The following is a 22700-nucleotide window of genomic DNA, read 5'->3' on the forward strand; positions in this document are numbered from 1 at the left end:
CGCGGACACGATGGGCCAAAATGGCCTCCTTCCGTGTTGTAACTTTCTATGATTCTATTCTATGATTCCTTCCAGTTCTTCCAGCAGTTACTCGATGGAATTCTGGAGAGCAAGATGACCGCAGTATATAGGAGGTAGGAGTAAAATAATGCGGAGATCTGTGGGATTGGAGAAGAATTTTTAACCAGACAACTCCTGAATTGGCCATAGGTCTGGTTTTGCCTGTATCGCGAGGGGGTTGGTTGGGAAGAGGAACAATTAGTACATGGGCATGAATTCTTCCAAAGGACAGGGGATGACATTTTTCATGTTCTGGATACAAAAGCATAACGAAGTCAATACCTTAGATGTGCAGCTCTATGGAATCTATGTGTGGTCATTTTATCACAGCTAAGCATTCTCCCTTCCCACCTCCTCTCTTCCAAACATCTATTTTTTTGTCCCTTAAACAGCAGTTCTTACTCATGCTCCTCAGCAGCATAGAATTGGCTGTATAGAGCGGCTATACATTCTGTAGCACAGTATTTACCATTGTTTTTGGGCTTGCATATCCAAATCCTGTCATGTTGCCTGGCAACCAAGGCAGAACTCGAGTGGAGTCCTACCATCAACCCACACTATACCTGCAGATATTTTTATAATTTTCTACTAATCTATCACTGACATTTCAGTTCTACTTCTTCTGAACTCTAATTCTCCTTGCTAGAAATACAAGTCTCTGCCAACACTGGAAGATAATAATAGCAACAAGTATCATAATTAGAAAAGAACAGCAATGGATAAGACTGTAGTATCTTCCTCCGAGTCCTTCAAACGTGGAAATGCATACCCTCAACATCTTAATGTTGAAAACCAGAATCAATGCTGAAAATGCCAACAGTGCTTAGAAATAGCTGATCATTTTAACCCAATGTCAACAGTGACTATACTTCAAAAGTAATTCACTGTCTATAAACTGTTTGGGGCATGAAAGGCGCTAGATAAATGCAAATTCTTTCTTTATAATGAACAGCTTAATACACATATAACTGTATGTCAATCAATGTCTCAAGCAATGATAGCAGTGTCCAATTCTGGCCCAGGTTGGTGGGACAAAAGTCTCCTATTCTGTTACTATAAAGATCTTAATAAAAAGGAGATTGATGTGAGTTTGTAATTAGGGGCACTGAATACAAAAAACAAGAAAGTCATGCTAAAACTTTACAAATCACTAGTTAGGCCTCAGCTGGAGTATTGTGTACAATTCTGGGCCCCACACTTTAGGAAGGATGTCAAGGCCTTGGAGAGGGTACAGAGGAGGTTTGCCGGGATGATATCAGGGATGAGGGGCTTCAATTATGTGGAGAGATTGGAGAAGCTGGGATTGTGTTTTTTTTAAATTCGTTTATGGGATCTGGGCTTCGCTGGCAAAGCCAGCATTTATTGCCCATCCCTAATTGCCCTTGAGAAGGTGGTGGTGAGCCGCCTTCTTGAACCGCTGCAGTCCTTGTGGTGATGGCACTCCCACAGTGCTGTTAGGTAGGGAGTTCCAGGATTTTGAACCAGCGACGATGAAGGATCGGCGATATACTTCTAAGTCAGGATGGTGTGTGACTTGGAGGGGAACTTGGAGGTGGTGGTGTTCCCATGCGCCTGCTGTCCTTGTCCTTCTAGGTGGAAGAGGTCGCGGGTTTGGGAGCTGCTGAAGTAGCCTTGGCGAGTGGCTGCAGTGCATCTTGTAGATGGTACACACTGCAGCCACGGTAAACCGGTGGTGGAGGGAGTGAATGTTTAAGGTGGTGGATGGGGTGCCAATCAAGCGGGCTGCTTTGTCCTGGATGGTGTCGAGCTTCTTGAGTGTTGTTGGGGCTGCACTCATCCAGGCAAGTGGAGAGTATTCCATCACACTCCTTACTTGTGCCTTGTAGATGGTAGAAAGGCTTTGGGGAGTCAGGAGGTGAGACACTCGCCACAGAATACCTAGCCTCTGACCTGCTCTTGTTGCCACAGTATTTATGTGGCTGGTCCAGTTAATTTTCTGGTTAATGGTGACCCCCCAGGATGTTGATAGTGGGGGATTCGGCGATGGTAATGCCATTGAATGTCAAGGGGAGGTGGTTAGACTCACGCTTGTTGGAGATAGTCATTGCCTGGCACTTCTGTGGTGCAAATGATACCTGCCACTTATCAGCCCAAGCCTGAACGTCGTCCAGGTCTTGTTGCATGCAGGCATGGACTGCTTCATTATCGGTGGAGTTGCGAATGGTGCTGAACACTGTGCAGTCATCAGCAAACATCTCCATTTCTGACCTTATGATGGAGGGAAGGTCATTGATGAAGCAGCTGAAGATGGTTGGGCCCAGGACACTGTCCTGAGGAACTCCTGCAGCGATGTCCTGGGGCTGAGATGATTGACCTTCAACCACCACAACCATCTTCCTTAGCGCAGAGAAGGTTAAGGGGAGACCTATTAGAGGTATTCAAAATGATGAGGGGTTTTGTTAGAGCAAGTGAGTCGCTAACCAGAAGTCATAGATTTAAAATAATTGGCATAAGAACTAGGGGGAAAATAAGGGGAAATGTTTTCACACAGAGGGTTGTTAAGATCTGGAACACACTACCTAAAGGGCGGTGGAATCAGATGCCATAGGAACTTTCAAAGGCAACTGGACACGTATTGGAAGAGAACTAATTTGCAGGGTTATGCGATTAATTTGGCGGCTTTTTCAAAGAGCTGGCAGAGGCGCGAGGGGCCGAATGGCCCCCTTCTGTGTTGTAAGATTCTATGTGATATCAACCCAGTTCATTTTGTAGGGACTACAAATTGGCAGTCTCACGGAAGTGGTAGAAAGTTGGCTGATGTATGTAAAAAGGGTATTTCCCGCCCCACCCCCCACCCACCCCACCAAACCCCTTTGTACAGATTTCTGTTGCCTTTGATGGGACATCAGCTGTTGTCCTGTGAGCTAATAATTTGGTTTTACACATAGTGGCACTGTTCATAAAGCAGCAGCACCTTATACTCAAACTAAAGCTTTCCCAGGATCTCAAACCAGAAATCCTCATCGCCCTCAGGCATCCTTTCCCCTACAAAGTACAGGCTTTTAAAATGCAAACTTGCCGTCAGCCAATCTCTACTTCCTGATATACTTCTATTGTCTTCTCAATATTGGTGATATCCTACACTGTGAGTCTTGGTCATTCACCTAAATTTCTCAATATTAAAAATGTTGTAAATTAAATCAGTGTTAGCCGTGGTTCAGTGGGTAGCACCCTTGCCTCTGAGTCAGAAGGTTGTGGGTTCATAGTCCCACTCCAGAGACTTGATGACAAAAAATCTAGGCTGACATTCCAGTGCAGTGCTGAGGGAGTGCTGCCCTGTCGGAGGAGCCATCTTTCGGATGAGACGTTAAACCGAGGCCCCGTCTGCTCTCTCAGGTGGACATAAAAGATCCCATGGCGCTATTTCGAAGAGGAGCTGGGGCGTTATCCCCGGTGTCCTGGCCAATATTTATCCCTCAATCAACATCACTACAACAGATTATCTGGTCATTATCACATTGCAGTTTGTGGGGGCTTGCTGTGCGCAGATTGGCTGTCGCGTTTCCTACATTACAACAGTGACTACACTTCAATATGTACTTCATTGGCTATAAAGCACTTTGGGATTGTCCGGTGGTCGTGAAAGGCGCTATATAAATGCAAGTCTTTCTTTTTATCTCACCTTAAAAAGCTCAACCATTAAATGAAAATATTTAGCTATCTGTACAATAAGAAATCTTTGTAAAAGCTTTTTCTGTTGAATACGAGATATTGCGGTCAGTTGGATGCAATTTTCAGAAAAAAGGTTTTAATGTAGTAAAAGATCCCAAGGCACTTCGCAGGAGTGATTATCAGACAAAATTTGACACCAAGCCACATAAAGAGACACGAGGACAGGTGATCGAAAGCTTAGTCGAAATGGTAGGTTTTAAGGAGGAAAGAGGGAGGCGGAGAGGTGGAGAGGTTTAGGGAGGGAATTCCAGAGCCGAGGGCCAAGACTGCTGAAGGCACGGCCGCCAATGGTGGGGGCGAAGGAAATCGGGGATGCTCAAGAGGCCAGAATTGGGGGAGCTGAGAGATCTCGGGGGGTTGTGGGGCTGGAGAGGTTACAAAGGTCCGAAGGGGCGAGGCCATCTAATTCACTTTTAAAATAATTTTCAACAGCAAACTCCACATTCTAACCACCCATTGCATAATGATTTTCTTTTCTAATCTCTCCTTTAATTCATCTTGTTAAATTGTGTTCTCTTGTTACAGTCTCCTTAAATAATCTTTAAGCATTTGCCTTATAACCCTTTATAACCTTGACGACCTCCATCACCCCAAAACCTTCTCGGCTCCAGTGACAGTAGCCAAAATGCCTGAGTTTCTCTTCATAACTGTAACCCTTTACCCCTGGTAACAGCCTAGTGAATGCTGCACCTATTCCATTGCTTTCATATCCTTCCTAGAAGGAGAACGAGGCGCCCAAACTTTACACAATATTCCAACTGGATCTCTCTGCCAATGCACTCTATTTGAAATCTTTCCATTCAAGGTGTATTCCTTTCTCTACTTTCACTTCCAAAAAGGCATTCCTTCACATCTTTGTACACTGAGCTGTGTTTTCCCACTTATCTGCCCATCCTGCTAGCCTAGAAGAACATAAGAAATAGGAGCAGGAATAGGCCACTTGGCCCCTCGAGCCTGCTCCGCCATTCAATAAGATCATGGCTGATCTGATCTTGGGCTCAAAGCCACTTCCCTGCCCGCTCCCCATAACCCTTCACTCCCTTATCTTGCAAAAATCTGTCTATCAATGTATGCCCTCTTGCATTTTCTTTATCTATCCTCTCTCAGTTCTTCAAACAATTCAATAAAATTGGGCAATTCCTGCCCTCTTCTTTTAATGCCCTTTGTTCTGGGTTCTTGCCTTTAATTCTCAGTCTTGCTACTGTATTATTAAATCCCTGTCTGCACAATGCTTTCTGCTGTTTGCACCTAAAGCCACTTTAGAAAATACTCTGATCTATCTTTTGTAGGTCCAAAGTGGTTGACCCAACACTTCCACACAGTGAGTTCAATCTGCCAATGTTTTGCCCGCTCACTCAACCTATTAATGTCCCTTTGCAACTTTTTCCTCTCATCCACACTACTTACCTGTGCCACCTAACTTAGTGTCGTCAGCAAATTTGGATATATGACTCTCTATTCCTTCACCTAGATCATTGATGAAATAGTGAAAATCCGAGGCCCTAGTACAGATCACTAAGGGACACCACGAGCCACATCCTGCCAATTTAAGTACATACCCATTATCCCTACTCTCTGTCTCCTACCTCCTAACCAATTCCTTATCCAAGCCAATAAGTTGCCTCCAATTCCATTCGCTCTCATTTTTGTTAAGCCTCTTGTGTGGCACCTTATCAAATGCCTTCTGAAGTCCATATAATTAAGATCCATGGACACTCCCTTATCTATTACGTTAGTAACCTCCTCAGAAAATTCAACTAGGCTAGTTAAACATGACTTACCCTTTCTCTGGTCCTTTCTGGTCCCTACACTTTTCCACACCTGGCCATACCATCTTTCATCTCTCTCTTCCCCAGCATCAAAACCTCCCTGATCCCTACTCTCAACCACCATTACTTCTCAGTCTACCTTCTCTCCTGCTGCTGTTCCAGGCTCCAATCCTTTGTGATAAGCTTACGGTTTCCCTCTGTGCCTCCCTCAACATTCTGTGCTGGACCCATCATGGCACTAGTCGCTGCTTATCATGGAGCGGCCACTCCAATCACACCATCCTGTGGGTTAGACACTCCAACCTCTTCCCCATCATGTGACAAAAATGGAATGTGACTTATTCACGCACTACAAATCAGTGGCTCTAATGGTATGCCTATATGGCAAAAACACCCTGATCATTAAAAAAACTATATGGGGGAAGAATTCGGTTGGTTAGCACCTCTGGGGGGCGCTAACGGGGCGCTAGGAACTTAGCACCCGAGTGCAGCAATTTTAGCGCTGATCGCAAAATTGACCAGTCATTTTGCGGCAGCACTAAATACTACCGCCACGATCTCCTGCGCCCGCAGATCGTGACATTAGTCGAGCGTGCAACGCCCCAGACCGGATATGGAGTCGCGCCCCCTGCCTTAGCCCCTGCCGCTAGGAACGACAGGTAGAGGGGAACATTTTCCAAGTCGGGAAGGGACTGGGGGAGTGTTATTTAAAGGCGGGCACTTCCTGCCATTTCTTGTTGGTAAATTTTTGGTACAAGCAGGTTGAGAGAGAGTCGTCTGGAAAGATTTAATGCTGTCCGAAGGAGTTTTGGTCCTCAGCATCACTTTTGAGGTTCCTAAGTGCCGAGCTCTTTCCCTGGGCCTATCCATTAGTGCTTCCAACACAATTGCTTTTGAGGTCTCTCCAGGCTGAGATTCAAGGCTACAATGAGCAGGGAGTGGCTGGCCAGCAAGATGGCCCCTCCCCTTTAAGAACTGGATGGCGCCAGTCTGTCTGGCTTCCATGGTAACGGACATTGCCTGAGCTTCGGTAGCGTTCTGAGGTAGCGCCTTGCTCCCCGACGTTTGCGCCTTAAGAGAGGTGTGTAGCGCCTGAGTTAGCGCTCAAATCACCTCCAGGGGGCGATAAAGGCGAATTTTGCAGTCGGAGGCGATAATTAGCGCCGGGGGCTAAACTTTGCGCCAGGCCGATATTAGCGCCCCAAAATGGGAGATACCCAAAATTTTCCCCTGGTGTGTCCTCCCACAAACTGAAATAAAAAGACACTATTTGACTTAGATTGATACATATATACAATATAGTTGTATGATTCCGTTAGCTGAAGGCAGATACTGAGCATGTGCAGGGGCCACAGTTTGTCAAGAGTGCAGCAGTGGTATTTGGCCAGGCCAAACACGCTAATGTTTCTCTTCCGCTTCCAGCAATGTTTACTTGGCTGTTTTCATAAGTCTTTCTTTACAAGTTCCTTGTTGGCTTTCTACCAGCTGCTTTCCTCACTTTATGGTTGTGCACTCCAGACTTCTTCTTCTGCTCCGATTTGACTCAAAGCAATACAGCAGCAATCAACAGTCGGAACGGCGGTAAACGCGGCAGACAGAAAGCCTGCCCCAGATGCAGACTTTTAATATGTTGGTGATAATTGGTCGGTTTCAGGATTTTTTGATAAGTTTTTTTCTTCAGGCAAAGGATTTGGGAGTGAGCTGTGTTTAAGTGCTACGTTGTAAAAATAAAGCAAATTCACACAGCTTTTTAAAAATAAAAGCCACAGGTTGCTGGAACTGAAGACACATATTAAAGCCAAAAAAGCCAGTTTGTTGAATGTCGCAGCTCACAGTCTACTTCCCAATTGATACAATAAGGTTCGATGGTCTCATCATAGACGCATTAAAGCTTGAATGGCCCCTCTTTTAGAATAGCAGATGTTTCTTTAAACCCACACCCGAAAAAAGGGAAGGGGGGGGGGGGGTCGTACCCAGTTTCTCTCTCCACTGATGCTGCCTGACCTGCTGAGTATTTCCAGCATTTTCAGCTTATGTTTCAGATTTCCAGCATCCGCAGTATTTTGCCTTTTGTAGCCAGTTTTACTAACAGGCCTCTTGTCAAATCATGGTAAAAAAAAAGTCAGAAGCACAGTCCTTCGCACTAGCTGCGAGAATAAAAAAAGACAAAAAAAAAGACAGACAAAAAAAAAGACACGGGAAGTCAGTCAACCAGCTAGTTCTGCAGAAGAAGCCTGGTCTCGTAGGGGAAGTTCATACAGCTCAAGCCCAGAGCTGGTCGGATTCAGAAAAGCTGGCCAGGTAAACAGTTAAGCGAGTTCTTTATTTGGAATAGTGTGGAGTATTTCCTATTATTTTTCTTGTTCTTGAGGAGGGTCATAGAGTCATAGAGGCACAGAAGGAGTCCATTCGGCCCATCGAGTCCGTGCCGGCTCTCTGTAGAGCAATCCAGTCAGTCCCATTCCCCCGCTCTATCTCCGTAGCCCTGCAAGTTTATTTCCATCAAGTGCCTATTCAGTCTCCCCTTGAAAACATTGAGTGTCTCCGCTTCCACTACTTCCGTCGGCAGCGAGTTCCAGGTCCTCACCACTCGCTGCGTAAATTTTTTTTTCTCACATCCCCCCCCCACCGCCCGTATCTCTTGCCCAAAACCTTAAATCTGTGTCCCCTAGTCCTTGTACCATCAACTAGTGGGAACAGCCTTTCCCCGTCTAGCCTATCCAAACCCATCATAATCTTGTACACCTCATAGTTCTATAGTTAATTGAATTAAGCTGAGATTTGATTACATTTGTTACTCGATACGTTCGCTCGCTGTGTGCAAAATAAAGCAGTTTAATGCTTCGTATCCTAACTTGTCCCCCATTAAGGCATTTCAGTCCGCCTTTGGAAAGATTGCAGTGAGACACACACGGGCATGTGCGGAAGACATGATAATTACACCCCCCTGGATAATGCCTTCGTATAATTAGATATTGGGCTTAAAAGCTACTCTGAAACAGTGCCAAACAGACGTCCATAAGTGGGAACAACTTGCTCAAGATAAGAAAGCAGGGGGAGAAACCACCCACGAGGGCACCTCCTACTACGAGGGCCCATCGCTTGCTGAATGCAGATGCCAGCTGTGGAAGTCTAGCTTGAAAAAAAAAATCAACCTGTTGGGTCCGGGATAAGAACATAAGAAATAGGAGCAGGAGTAGGCCATACGGCCCTTCGGGCCTGCTCCGCCATTCAATAGGATCATGGCTGATCTGAACCGAGACTCACGTCCACTTCCCTGCCCTCTCCCCGTAACCCCTAATTCCCTTATCTGCTAGGAAAATGTCTATCTCCATTTTAAATTTATTTAATGTTGCAGCTTCCACAGCTCTCTGGGGTAGCAAATTCCATAGATTTACTACCCTCTGAGTGAAGAAGTTTCTCCTCATCTCAGTTTTGAAAGGGCAGCCCCTTATTCTTAGATTATGCCCCCTAGTTCTAGTCTCACCCATCAGTGGAAACATCCTCACCGCATCCACCCGATCAAGCCCCCTCACAATCTTATATGTTTCGATAAGATCGCCTCTCATTCTTCTGAACTCCAATGAGTAGAGTCCCAACCTACTCAACCTTTCCTCATACGTCAACCCCCTCATCTCTGGAATCAACCGAGTGAACCTTCTCTGAACCGCCTCGAGAGCAAGTATATCTTTTCTTAAATATGGAAACCAAAACTGCACGCAGTATTCCAGCTGTGGCCTCACCAATGCCCTGTATAACTGCAGCAAGACTTCCCTGTTTTTATACTCCATCCCCCTTGCAATAAAAGCCAAGATTCCATTGGCCTTCCTGATTACCTGCTGCACCTGCATACTAACTTTTTGTGTTTCATGCACCAGGACCCCCAGATCCCTTTGTACTGCAGCACTTTGCAGTTTCTCTCCATTTAGATAATAAATTGCTCTTTGATTTTTTCTGCCAAAGTGCATAACCTCACACTTTCCAACATTATATTGCATCTGCCAAATCTCTGCCCACTCACTTAGCCTGTCTATGTCCTTTTGCGGGTTTTTAATGTCCTCCTCACTCACTGCTTTCCCTCCCATCTTTGTATCGTCGGCAAACTTGGATATGTTGCACTCGGTCCCTTCCTCCAAATCGTTAATATAGATTGTAAAGAGTTGGGGTCCCAGCACTGACCCCTGCGGAACACCACTAGTTACTGATTGCCAGCCCGAGAACGAACCATTTATCCCAACTCTTTGTTTTCTGTTAGATAGCCAATCTTCCACCCATGCCAGTACATTACCCCCAATCCCGTGATTTTTTATCTTGATCAGCAATCTTTTGTGTGGAACCTTGTCAAATGCCTTTTGGAAGTCCAAATACACTACATCCACTGGTTCCCCTTTATCCACCCTGTATGTTACATCCTCAAAGAATTCGAGCAAATTTGTCAAACATGACTTCCCCTTCGTAAAACCATGCTGACTCTGTCCTATTAAATTATGTTTATCCAAATGCTCTGTTACTGTATCCTTAATAATGGACTCCAACATTTTGCCAACCACAGATGTTAGGCTAACTGGTCTATAGTTTCCAGCTTTTTGTCTACTTCCCTTCTTAAATAAGGGTGTTACATTAGCAGTTTTCCAATCTGCCGGGACCTTTGCCGAGTCCAGGGAGTTCTGGAAAATGATCACCAATGCATCCACAATCCCGACCGCCACTTCTCTCAGACCCTAGGATGTAGGCCATCAGGTCCAGGGGATTTATCCGCCTTAAGTCCCATTATTTTACTGAGTACCATCTCCTTAGTGACTTTAATCGTGTTTAGCTCCTCCCCCCCCATTGCCCCCTGTTTGTCCAGTGTTGGGATATTTTTAGTGTCCTCTACTGTAAAGACTGATCCAAACTGCGGGCGCATATTCCGAGCATAAATAGGTGTCGGTCACCAAAAAACTCGCTGCAAAAAAAGAGCTGATGTTCTGGTGGTCTTCTTTGATATTGAAGGATTATTGGGCAAAACAGGCACACTCGCTCCCTGAACAAAAGATGCTGGGACCCCTTAGAGGGGTAATCAGCGGTCCTGTACTGGAGAGAATACTGAAGGCAGAAACTTGTGACAGAGATCTATCTATTCCTATTTTCTTTCCTTGTTGTAGTAAAATACAGCAGGCTAAGATTTGGGATTAACTTTTTCCCCCCCCCAGATGATTTGTAACATGGGGCAGTAGTATAACAAGACTCAGACTTCAGCTGGGACTGACACAATCTGCAGTACATGGCCTCATCGCACAGATGCTTTAAGCATGTTTTTTACACATACAAGTAAAGCTGTAACATGCCCCTGAATGGAGGAGGAATAATAAAAATCCTGATAATATTTTTCATTCATCGTCCCCTGAACTGGTTGGTGCTACAGCAAAGTAAAGCTGGAAGTCTGTTCTCCACTTTCTTCCTAAATGGTACAATTTTAATGGGGGTGCAGGAAGAGAGAGACCTGGGGCAATGTTCCCTGTAATATTTTTTTTGGGGTGCGTGGCTCCTTTAACCGGCTGCGCAGCCCATTCAAATTTCCGCGCATGCGCGGTTTTTCCATTCAAAAGCTGGACAGCGGCCTGTGCGGGCTGCGCAGCTTAGTGGGAACGTTGATCTGGGGTTCACACACACACAAATCTTTGAAGGTGGCAGCATAAGTCAATAAGGCTGTTAAAAAAGCACAAGGGATCCTGGGCTTTATAAAAAGAGGCATAGAGCACAAAAACAATGAGGTTATGGCACTGGTTGGGCCTCAGCTGGAGTATAGTGTCCAATTCTGGGCACCACACTATAGGAAGGAAGTCAAGGCCTTGGAGAGGGTGCAGAGGAGATTTACTAGAATGGGACCAGGGATTTCAGTTATCTGGAGAGACTAAAGAAGGTGGGACTGTTCTCCTTAGAGCAGAGAAGGTTAAGGGGAGGTTTAATAGTGTTCAAAACCATGAAGGGTTTTGATAGAGTAAACAAGGAGGAGTTGTTTCCACTGGCAGAAGGGTCAGTAACCAGAGGACACAGATTTAAGGTAAATGGCAAAAGAACCACGGGCAAGATGAGGATAATTTGTTTGCGCAGTGAGTTGGAATGCACAGCCTGAGAGGGCGGTGGAAGCAGATTCAATAGTAACTTTCAAAAGGGAATTGGATATATACTTGAACAGGGAATATTTGTTGGGCTATGGGGAAAGAGCAGGGGAGTGGGACTAATTGGATAGCTCTTTCAAAGAGCCGGCACAGGCGCGATGGGCTGAATGGCCTCTTTTTGTGCTGTATGATTCTGATACCCAACATGTCTTTACAACTGAAATGGCACAAAACAGAACATTCCTGCCTTTAACTTTAACACACACACACTTTGCACAGAGGGAAGAACTGTATTGTTTCATTTATGTAGTGGCGTGACAGAATGAAGACAAGGTCTGAATGTACATTATAAATAAAATGGAGATGGGAGTGGGGTGGGGACCAGGTAACATAGTGGGTCAGCACACTGGCTTCTGATCTCTAAAGGGAGTCTCCTCGGTTGGTTGGCTGTAAAGGTCCATTACAAAATGAATTTGGGCAGTTTCAATGCAACTTATAGTTGGCGTGGGGCCACAGTACAAATCCAAGCACCACCGGTCAATCTCTCAAACATCAAACGATAGCTAGAGAAATGGGAAATGTCTCGCTGGTGCTGGTACTGTAGCACGAGTGCAGGAAGAGTAAAGGGGGCTTTACTCCTCATCGTCGGTGCTGTACCTCAACCAGAATTTAAAAAAAAATTCATTCATGAGATGTGGGCATCGCTGGCAAGGCCAGCATTTATTGCCCATCCCTAGTTGCCCTTGAGAAGGTGGTGGTGGTGAGCCGCCTTCTTGAACCGCTGCAGTCCGTATGGTGAAGGTACTCCCACAGCGCTGTTAGGGAGGGATTTCCAGGATTTTGAACCAGCGACGATGAAGGAACGTGCAATATATTTCCAAGTCAGGATGGTGTGTGACTTGGAGGTGGTGGTGTTCCCATGCGCCTGCTGCCCTTGTCCTTCTAGGCAGTAGAGGTCGTGGGTTTGGGAGGTGCTGCCAAAGAAGCCTTGGCGAGTTGCTGCAGTGCATCTTGTAGATGGTACACACTGCAGCCACAGTGCACCGGTGGTGGAGGGAGTGAATGCTTAAGGTGGTGGGTGGGGTGCCAATCAAGCGGGCTGCTTTGTCCTGGATGGTGTTGAGCTTCTTCAGTGTTGTTGGAGCTGCACTCATTCAGGTGAGTGGGATATGGGCACTAGATTCTTGAATTGGGAAAGCGTTCCCATTTCCCAGCAGTGTTCATCTTGTGCTTATAATGTAAATTGCCTACATGTCTAGAGATTAAAACTGCAGTGCCACATAATCTGCTCATTGTTGATATTCCACATGAGGGAAGGAACAGGCGGTGGGGGTGTGGGGAGAAGAAATATTCTGGGATAACATACTGTGCCTCATAGAATGATAGGATGCACAACAATCTCCTACATTGTAAGTTTTTCATCTCATCTGGAGATGTCAATGATAGCACAGCAGGGGAGGGCGTTATGCCAGCTGGTTCCCCGCCCACTCCATTTTAAAGATACTCTGGTTTCAGGGTTCATGGTTTAGACACTGGACTGATCTCCAATAATAGCCAATACGTTCCTGCCAGTCACACATACAGAATAGTTACTTGAAGAGGAGAGGAGGCCAACACTATCAGTACCTGACCTGCATGTTCCTAAAACATATCCACCCGCCCCAGGCTAACTGTTGGCACAAGGAGGTTTACCCACACTGGGAACAGATAACCACAAGGCAACTGTGGGGCACTTCAGCTTTAAAGATACAACGCCATGCACTACCTCAGGTCAACATCAGGTCAGCTGCGGCTCAGTGTAGCACCACCCTTGCCTCTGAGTCAGAAGGTCGTGGGTTCAAGTCCCACTCCAGAGACTTGAGCACAAAAATCTAGGCTGACACTCCAGAGCAGTGCTGAGGGAGCGCTGCACTGTTGGAGGTGCCATCTTTCAGATGAGACGTTAAACCGAGGCCCTGTTTGCTTTTTCAGGTGGACATAAAAGATCCCATGGCACTATTGTGAAGAAGAGCAGGGGAGTTATCCCCGGTGTCCTGGGCAATATTAATCAATATCACTAAAACGGATGATCTGGTCATTATCACGTTGCTGTTTGTGGGAGCTTGCTGTGTGCAAATTGGCTGCCACGTTTACAACAGTACAAAAGTGACTGTACTTCATTGGCTGTAAGCGCTTTGGGATGTCCGGTATTACAAATGCAAGTCTTTCTTTCCAACATTTGTGTTAGAAAGTTGTGGCCTTATTTATATTGCAGAAACACTTCTTGATGTAGTCCTGTAATATACTGCCTGACCTGAACCTCTGAGTGATGTGGAAATGGCCTTACTTAGAGAGCTCTGGACCTTAAATATAACTGCGTGCTTGCACGATTTTGCACAGGCAATTGTTTTAAAGTCGTTGTTTAAGGCTTTGTTTTTATGGCCAATGTACCTTGTTCAAATGCTGGGGAAGACAAGTAACAAGTCGACAAAAGTAAAACACAGCAGCAATGGTCTACATGGGTAGAGAAAGCTACTTAGCCCTCTAGACACAGGAAACGTCGACAGCCTGGAGCTCCGACGTGATTGTTTATGTTGCTACTGGGAGTGCTGCTGTCTCCAGATACACCGGTGAAACCCGCCCGTCTCTCTCGGCAACTCCAGTAGCAGCAGCACCTCTTTTGCCTGATAGTTCTCCTGCTAAAGTCAGGCTTCCAATTCGAGAGCAATACTGGAGAGCAAATGTGGTACTTGAGCGGCAATTGTGTGGGTGACACAATGGTAATTATCCTCCGAACCCCCTTGGTATCACCATAATTCAAACCCGAGATCAGAGATTTAAGGGCAGTTTTGTCCCCCTTTGCAACCTGGGAACATGAACCATGGTTCTAGAAGACCATGCAGCGGGTAGTCAAAACTGCCCAACGCATTACCGGCACCCGGCTACCGACCATAGAGCACATATACCAGAAACGCTGTTTACGGAGGTCACGGTCCATCATCAAAGACCCTACCCACCCCAGCCACAGTCTGTTCACCCTCCTGCCATCTGGGAGACGCTACAGATGCATTCGCACCCGAACGACCAGATTTAGGAACAGCTTCTTTCCCAGGGCTGTCATCCTACTGAACTCCACAAATAAACTCTAAAGCCTGCACATCTGCCAATGCACTTTATTATGGTTATGTTTATGTTAATGTATTACAAGCCAAATGTATGTTGAATGTTTAAATGTCTTAATCTAAATGTACACTCTCGGGAGCCGCAAGCCTACATTTAGTTGTACTGCACTTGTGCACTAACAATGACAATGAAAGTTGATTTGATTTGATTTTGAACAAAATTAGGTCGTTACACACCTGGAATCATAGAATCTTACAGCACAGAAGGAGGCCATTTAACCCATCATGCCTGTGCCAGCTCTTTGGTAGAGCTAGCCAATTAGTCCCACTCCCCCTGCTCATTCCCCACTGTCAGCTGTGGCTCAGTGGGTCGGACACTCACTCTCTGAGTCATGAAGGTTGTGGGTTCATAGTCCCACTTCAGGGACTTGACCACATAAAGCTCGGTTGACACTCCAGTGCACTACCCTCATTTTAACAGCCCCCCCCGCACCCCCTCCCCCCACCCCCGCTCCGAGCCAGTTCCGACAGGCGGGGAGAGTTAAAATTAGGGCCCATAGTCCAATAGTCAGAACCTTCAAGATAGGATGGTAGAAAACTGTGAGGAGGCGAGAATGGGGGAAGCGGTGTGGGTTTCTGTATGGGAGGAAGATAAAGGGAACCTTTGCATGAACTCTTAAGTTAAGATAAGAACATAAGAATTCAGAGCAGGAGTCGGCCATACAGCCCCTCAAGCCTGCTCCGCCATTCAGTAAGATCATGGCTGATCTTTGACCTCAACTCCATTTTCCCGCCCGATCCCCATATCCCTTGATTTCCCTAGACTCCAAAAATCTATCAATCTCATCCTTAAACGTGCACAACGATTCAGCATCCACAGCCCTCTGGGGTAGAGAATTCCAAAGATTCACAATGAAGAAATCTCAGTGAAGAAATTCCTCCTCATCTCAGACTTAAATGGCCAACCCCTCATCCTGAGACTATGTCCCCTAGTTCTAGACTCTCCAGCCAGGGGGAAACAATCTCTCAGCATCTACCCTGTCAATCCCCCTCAGAATCTTATATGTTTCGATGAGATCACCTCTCATTCTTGTAAACTCCATAAGATGCATAGGAATGAAAAATGAAGAAAATAAACTTCCACATTAACAAAGAGAACTAGTCAGTACAGAAGTGGTTTGAGTTGACCGTCACTAGGTTTTCTTTGTATTATGCACCCCTCTATCAGAAGCATCAATATTATTTAGTCAAAGTAGTGGCTTTAGAGGCCCATCATCACACTCACTTCAGCACACACACGGGCTGTAGAAACTACACAGAAATTTAGTGCAGCACTTCCATTAAACACTTGCAAATCTGGCGATCAGTGTGCAATCGTCCTATTGTTTCTAAACTGAGGCAATGTCCTTTATAAGGAAACTTGTGATCAAACAGCGGAATGGAAATAGAACATTAACATTGAAACATAGTCATATTGATTAAGTAGACTCTTTCCATCTCCTCCTCATTATACACAGCATAAACCTTTTTCCATAACTACTGTTTGATTGCTCGATGTTCTTGACTGTACATTAGGCATTCATAGTTTTGCATTAAAAATGAAACCTCTATGTTTATAGGTTTGCACGGGTATACACAGCCACATCTTTAGCTGGAGTAGAATATGATGGGTGAGCTTGCAGTCAGCAAAAATGCAGTTCAATGTGAAAAGGATTTCTCTCCTCCCCTCCCACACTCCCCCCCCCAATCATCTAAACAATCGTCAAAATTAGGTTAAAGATGCATCTAATTTATTGCACAAATGATGACAATAAAGCATTGAAGTAACATAATGGTTTTGTGCTGCAATTATGATTTGTATCCAGAGTTGACCTGGTAAACCCTGGCCCCACACGACAAAGCGGAGACAGGAATCTCGATCTCAGAAGATACAATCTGGATGACAAATGCCCTTCAGTCCATTTGATCTTATCCTTCCACCTTTCCATTACAACTTCCACACATTTCTTAAACAAATCTAGTGCACTGGCCTCAACCACCTTGTATGGCAAACCAGTCTAACTATTGATCACCCTCTGTATAAAGATATACATTTCCTGGCATATGCCTTAAACTTGTTCTTCAAACTGCAACCCTGTACCCTCTTATACTTAGTATTCTGTAAGTATTGGTCTGGATTTATTTGCTCTTTCTTGATAAATATTTTACATACCTTTTTGAAGTTCAGGAGTCCTTTATTTAGTCCTTCCTCATATATCTAACACCAGGGTTTCGTTACATTGCTCTCCAATGCACGGTCTCTAGGACCTAGATGGCAATAAATACTGTATGCAGTACTTCAAGGAACAGAGCCACCAGGTAACTACAGACCTGTGAGTTTATCAGTTGTGGGGAAGTTACTGGAATCTCAGAGAGTGACTGAGTATTTGGACAAGTATCAGTTGATCAAAGAGAGTCAGCATGGATTTGTGAAGGGTAGGTAAAGTCTGACTAATCTAGTTGAATTTTTTGAGGAGGTTACTAGCATGGTGGATAGGGGAGTGTCTATAGACTTTAAGAAGGCATTTGATAAGATTCCACACAAGAGATCATTCGCAAAAATTAAAGTGCATGGAATTGAAGGTAACCTTGGGAGGCGAGTCGGTATTTCGTTGGGAGTTTGGAGACAGAGAGTAGGGGTAAAGGGTTCATTCTCTTGACAGGATAGACTGGGACCTTAGCTTTTCACCATATACATTCAATGACGGATGAAGGAAGAGAGGGTTGTATATCCAAGTTTGCAGATGGCACTAAGTTAGGAGGCAGAGTAAGTTGTGCGGATGGGAGCAGGATGACACAAAGGGCCATAGACAGATTAAATGAGCGGGAAAAACGATGGCAGATGGAGTTTAATGTGGGGGAAGTGTAAGATCATCCACTCCGGATCTGAATAAGGTAAATCGGAAATAAAAACAGAAAATGCTGGAAATACTCAGCAGGTCAGGCAGCATCTGTGGAGAGAGAAACAGAGTTAATGTTTCAGGTCGATGACCCTTCGTCAGAACATTGACCTGAAACGTTAACTCTGTTTCTCTCTCCACAGATGCTGCCTGACCTGCTGAGTATTTCCAGCATTTTCAGTTATTATTTCAGATTTCCAGCATCCGCAGTATTTTGCCAAGGTAAATCGGAATATTTGCTTAATGATGAGAGACTAGGAGCTGTGCCTGAGCAAAGGGATTTAGGTATCTATGTACACAAATCACTAAAAGCTACTGTACAGGTACCAAAAGTCATCAAAAAGGCTAATAGAATGTTGGCGTTTATCTCAAAAGATTGGAATTCAAAAGTGAGGCTTCAGTTGTGCAGAGCCTTGGCCAGACCCTCTGGAGTTCAGTTTGGAGCATCAAAATTCAGGAAGGATGTATTGGCCTTGGAGGGGGTACAGTGCAGATTCACCAGAATGATACCAGGACTTAAAGAGTTAAATCATGAGGATAAGTTGCATAAACTTGGTTTGTATTCCCTCGAGCACGGTGGCATAGTGGTTAGCACTGTTGCCTCATAGCGCCAGGGACCCGCGTTCGAATCCGGCCTCGGGCGACTGTCTGTGTGGTGTTTGCACATTCTCCCCGTGTTTGTGTGGGGTTTCCTCCGGGTGCTCCGGTTTCCTCCCACAGTCCGAAGATGTGCGAGTTAGGTTGATTAATTGACCCTTAGTGTTAGGGGGATTAAATACGTGGGGTTACGGGGATTGGGTGGGATATGTGTCGGTGCAGGCATGATGGGCCGAAATGGCCTCTATCTGCACTGTGGGGTTTCTGTGTGATTCTGTGTGTGAGTTTAAAAGGTTGAGAGGTGATCTAATCGAGGTATTTAAAACTATTAAGGGATTCTATAGGGTAGATATGGAGAAACTATTTCTTCTGGTGAGGAATCCAGAACAAGAGGGGATAATCTTAAAATCAGAACCAGCTCATTTGGAAGTGAAATCAGGAAGCACTTTTTCCACACAAAAGGGTAGTGGAATCTACAACTCCCTCCATGGAACAAAGGCAGGTAAATTGAGTTAAGATACAGATCAGCCACAATGAAACTGAATGGCACAACAGGCTCAAAGGGCTGAATGGCCTACTCCCGTTCCTATGACCTGGCATTGTACAGCAGTTATGCTGAGGCTGGAGATCTGAACTCAGCCAATCCAACATCCTGTTGTCCCATTCATTGCCACCTCACACGTTTTAGACATGGTGAGTGACAAGTCAACTCAATCTGCCAGGTCTCGAGCTTCCTCCTTGACATGTTACATTGCACCCATGGAGTACAAGCACTATTTATTCTTCAAATTTCAGTGTCGCTCAGTGGGTAGCACTCTTGCCTCTGAATCAGAAGGTTGTGGGTTCAAGCCCCACTCCAGAGACTTGAACAGAGAAATCTAGGCTGATGCTCCAGTGCAGTACTGAGGGAGCGCTGCACTGTCAGAGGTGCTGTCTTTCATACGAGGAAGTAAAATTAAGACCCCCTCTGCTCTCTCAGGTGGATGTAAAAGATCCCATAGCACTATTTCGAAGAAGCAGGGAGTAGGCAGGGAAGTGGCCTTGAGCCCAAGATCAGCCATGATCCTATTGAATGGTGGAGCAGGCTTGAGGGGCCAAGTAGACTATTCCTGCTCCTATTTCTTAAGAGCAGGGGAATAATCCCCGGTGTCCGGGCCAATATTCATCCCTCAATCAACATCACAAACACAGATTATCTGGTCATTATCACATTGCTGTTTGTGAGAGCTTGCTGTGTGCAGATTGGCTGCTGCATTTCCTAAATTACAACAGTGGCTGCACTTCAAAAAGTACTTAATTGGCTGTAAAGTGCTTTGGGATGTCCTGTGGTTGTGAAAGGCGCTATATAAATGCAAGTCTGTCTTTCTTTTATGAATCCAGACTGAATGTCATTCGTCACTGATAAGAGGAAAACCTTGTCCAGTTCCCTTTCTAAGATCTTGGCTGCCTCCTCGCAATCCGGTCTCCCACCCGCTTGGTGTCATCTGAATATTGAGCCTCCTTGCACAATTGCAAATCTCAGATCATTTATGTACATTAGGAAGACAAGGTGGCCCAGCAGGCACTCAAGAGCACCCTACTCACTACCTCTGTCCATTTGAACCCAACACACCTTACAAAAATCGCTTCTGCACCTTTCCTTTAGCTAGTCACTAATTCACACACACACGTTTCTGCCTTGCTACACAATGAACTTAGTTTGTAAAGAAATTCCTCGTGCGATACTATATCAACAGTCTTTTGGAATTCTAGGTACATGACACTATTTGGTTTACCCCAATGTGGGATGTCTGTCTCCTGAAAAAAGGACCGAGGTGGGTCGGGCAAGATCTATTTGTTGGCCGTCATTTATTCGTTTATTTTACTACAAGTGTTCTTTCATTTTGCATTGGAGGCAGTTCAGAGACGATTCACTCGGTTAATTCCAGAGATGAGGAAAGGTTGAGCCTATACTCATTGGAATTTAGAAGAATGAGAGGTGATCTTATTGAAACATATGATACTGAGAGGGCTCGACAAGGTAGATGCAGAGAGGATGTTTCCCCTCGTGGGGAAATCTAGAACTCGGGGCATAGTTTCAGAATAAAGGGTCGCCCTTTTAGAACTGAGGTGAGGAGGAATTTCTTCTCTCAGAGGGTCGTAAATCTGTGGCATTCTCTGCCCCAGAGAGCCGTGGAGGCCGGGTCATTAAATACATTTAAGGTGGAGATAGACAGATTTTTGCAAGATAAGGGAGTGAAGGGTTATGGGGAGCGGGCAGGGAAGTGGCTTTGAGCCCAAGATCAGCCATGATCTTATTGACTGGCGGAGCAGGCTCCAGGGGCCAAGTGGCCTATTCCTGCTCCTATTTCTTATGTTCTTATGTTCCAATTATTGATTTGACTAGTTTACTGATTATGAAGATTGAACTACTGGGTCTATTGTTGTAGGTATGGCTTCACTGCCTGAATATGGAACTGTATTTTCATATTTCTAATCTGTCGGAAGCTTTTTACAATTCTCCTCCCTGACTTTCTAATTACCCTGTGATATGGTGCATCCATCCCATGAGAATGGCGAGCTTAGGGCTTACATCAGGAAGTATCTATTTACACAAATCAACAGCTGGAATGTGTTGCCAAGAATAGTAGGTTAGACCAGGACACTGGAATTACTGAAATGGCTAAATGCTGTAATAGAAAGGGTTGGTATTCTGCAAGAGAAAAAAAGGGGGGGGGGCGGCTTTTTTCATCTGGCATTAGGTGGGCTTATCCGTTTCACTTCAAACCCAGAAGCAGGTGCACAGACTTCACTTAAATATCCAGTGTATGTACTTATTTAAAAATAACACAAATTTGAACAGAGGTCTATATCGATGTTACTGTGGAGCGGAAAAACTGAATACACCTTTAAGAAAGTACAGCACAAAGAATAGCAAATTATGACTCTCTTGGATGAAACTGTGACTATCAGAAAATACCGTGAATTTAAAATAGAAAATGAGTGAAAGCACACAACAAACAGCACACGGAATGAGTAGAAGACGAGTCGGTGTTTGAGGGGGGTTATACCCCAAACATGCCAACTTGTGTTTTCCAGCTGCTGTGTATTTGCAGCATTTTCGATGTGTGAGTGTGTTTCAGATTCCCAGCAGCTGCAGTCTTTAGGAATTTGGTACAGTGCTAACTTAAGGTCATTTTAAATCGTTTCACACCCGATACACATTCTCAGGTGAAAGTTTGAGATGCCTGCCTCACACTTCAATAAAAATGACGAGTTGTGGAAAAATGCAAATTGAGTGTGTAAACCCCAACTTGTGTGTGTGTGTATAAAAAATGCAAGTACGAATTGGGTGGTGCACAACAAGCATTAAATTAAGGAAACGCATCCCCCCTCTGTGGGGCGGAGGAGGGTGGCGAGGTGTGAGCTTACCCAGCAGAAGCAGTCGGTGGGTTTGCTTGTATTCGCGTTTCTGCTCCTTCAGGATTTTGTCGATGTATTTGCTGACTTTCTTCGCCTCTCGCTCCGCTTCTTTCTCCTCCGCCCGGAGCTTGTCCCAGTTCTTGTTGTGTTTCTCGGGGGGTTTCTTGCTGTGTTGTTGCTGCTGCTGCTGTGGCGGAGGCTGGGGCTGGAACCGGTCGCGATCGCCCCCGTTCTGTTGCGGCTGACAGTCCGTGTCCCTGCGGTGCTGCTGCTGCTGCTGTTGCTGCCCATCGCGGAGGCACTCGGCACTCGGCAATCTGCCTCCCGTGTCCCCCTGGTGCAGCTGGTCCATGGCCCCACGGCGCGGTGGTGCTGGAGGAGGAGGAGGCGGCGGCGGCGGCTCCGAGTCCGGGCTGGTGTTGGAGACGGACGCGATGGGATCGCTGAACAGCCGCGGTCGCAGGCTATAGCACATACCCATGTTTCAAGAGGAGAATGAGCCCACAGGGCCCCGACCGAACCGCTTCAATCAGCGCCTCATCCTCACGCTTGCAATCCTCCCTCCCACCAAAATGCCGCTGGAGATGTTCCTTTTTTGCTTAAAAAAAAATATACCAAAAAAGAGAGAGGCGAAATGGTTTAAAATTCCCAATTTTCCATTGTGCTCAACCAAGAGACGGCGTTCGAGACTCGTAAATCACCTGATCCCAGTGGTCAGTGGCCCACCTTACCGTAAATCCTCCAAACTCACAGCCCAGTGCACAGAGCAACCTTCTCCACCACCTGACCAACTCAATCCTCCCCGTCCTCTTCTCTCCTGTGGGTTACAGCGGTCTTCTCTTCACCAATTCAACAACACCCTCCCATCAAACACTACCCTCCCATCAAACAACACCCTCCCATCAAACAACACCCTCACCCTCCCATCAAACAACACCCTCACCCTCCCATCAAACAACACCCTCCCATCAAACAACACCCTCCCATCAAACAACACCCTCACCCTCCCATCAAACACCACCCTCCCATCAAACAACA

At 45.6% G+C, this 22700-nt stretch overlaps 1 protein-coding gene across 1 annotated transcript in view; it reads right to left on the reverse strand.

Annotated features, from left to right (window-relative positions):
- The window catches only part of LOC147114582 (guanine nucleotide-binding protein G(olf) subunit alpha-like), a 573882-nt gene extending 551483 nt beyond the window's left edge, over positions 1 to 22399 (reverse strand). Inside the window, exon 1 of the mRNA XM_085992352.1 lies at positions 21672 to 22399. Within this exon, the coding sequence (XP_085848478.1) occupies positions 21672 to 22143 (472 nt within the window). The 5' untranslated portion in view covers positions 22144 to 22399. The remainder of the gene's footprint in view (positions 1 to 21671) is intronic.
- Between the last annotated feature and the right edge of the window lie 301 nt (positions 22400 to 22700).

The sequence above is a fragment of the Somniosus microcephalus genome, chromosome 7 (assembly GCF_052327205.1).
Source record: "Somniosus microcephalus isolate GS21.2 chromosome 7, FLI_Smic_1.0, whole genome shotgun sequence".
NCBI classification, from domain to species: Eukaryota; Metazoa; Chordata; class Chondrichthyes; order Squaliformes; family Somniosidae; genus Somniosus; species Somniosus microcephalus.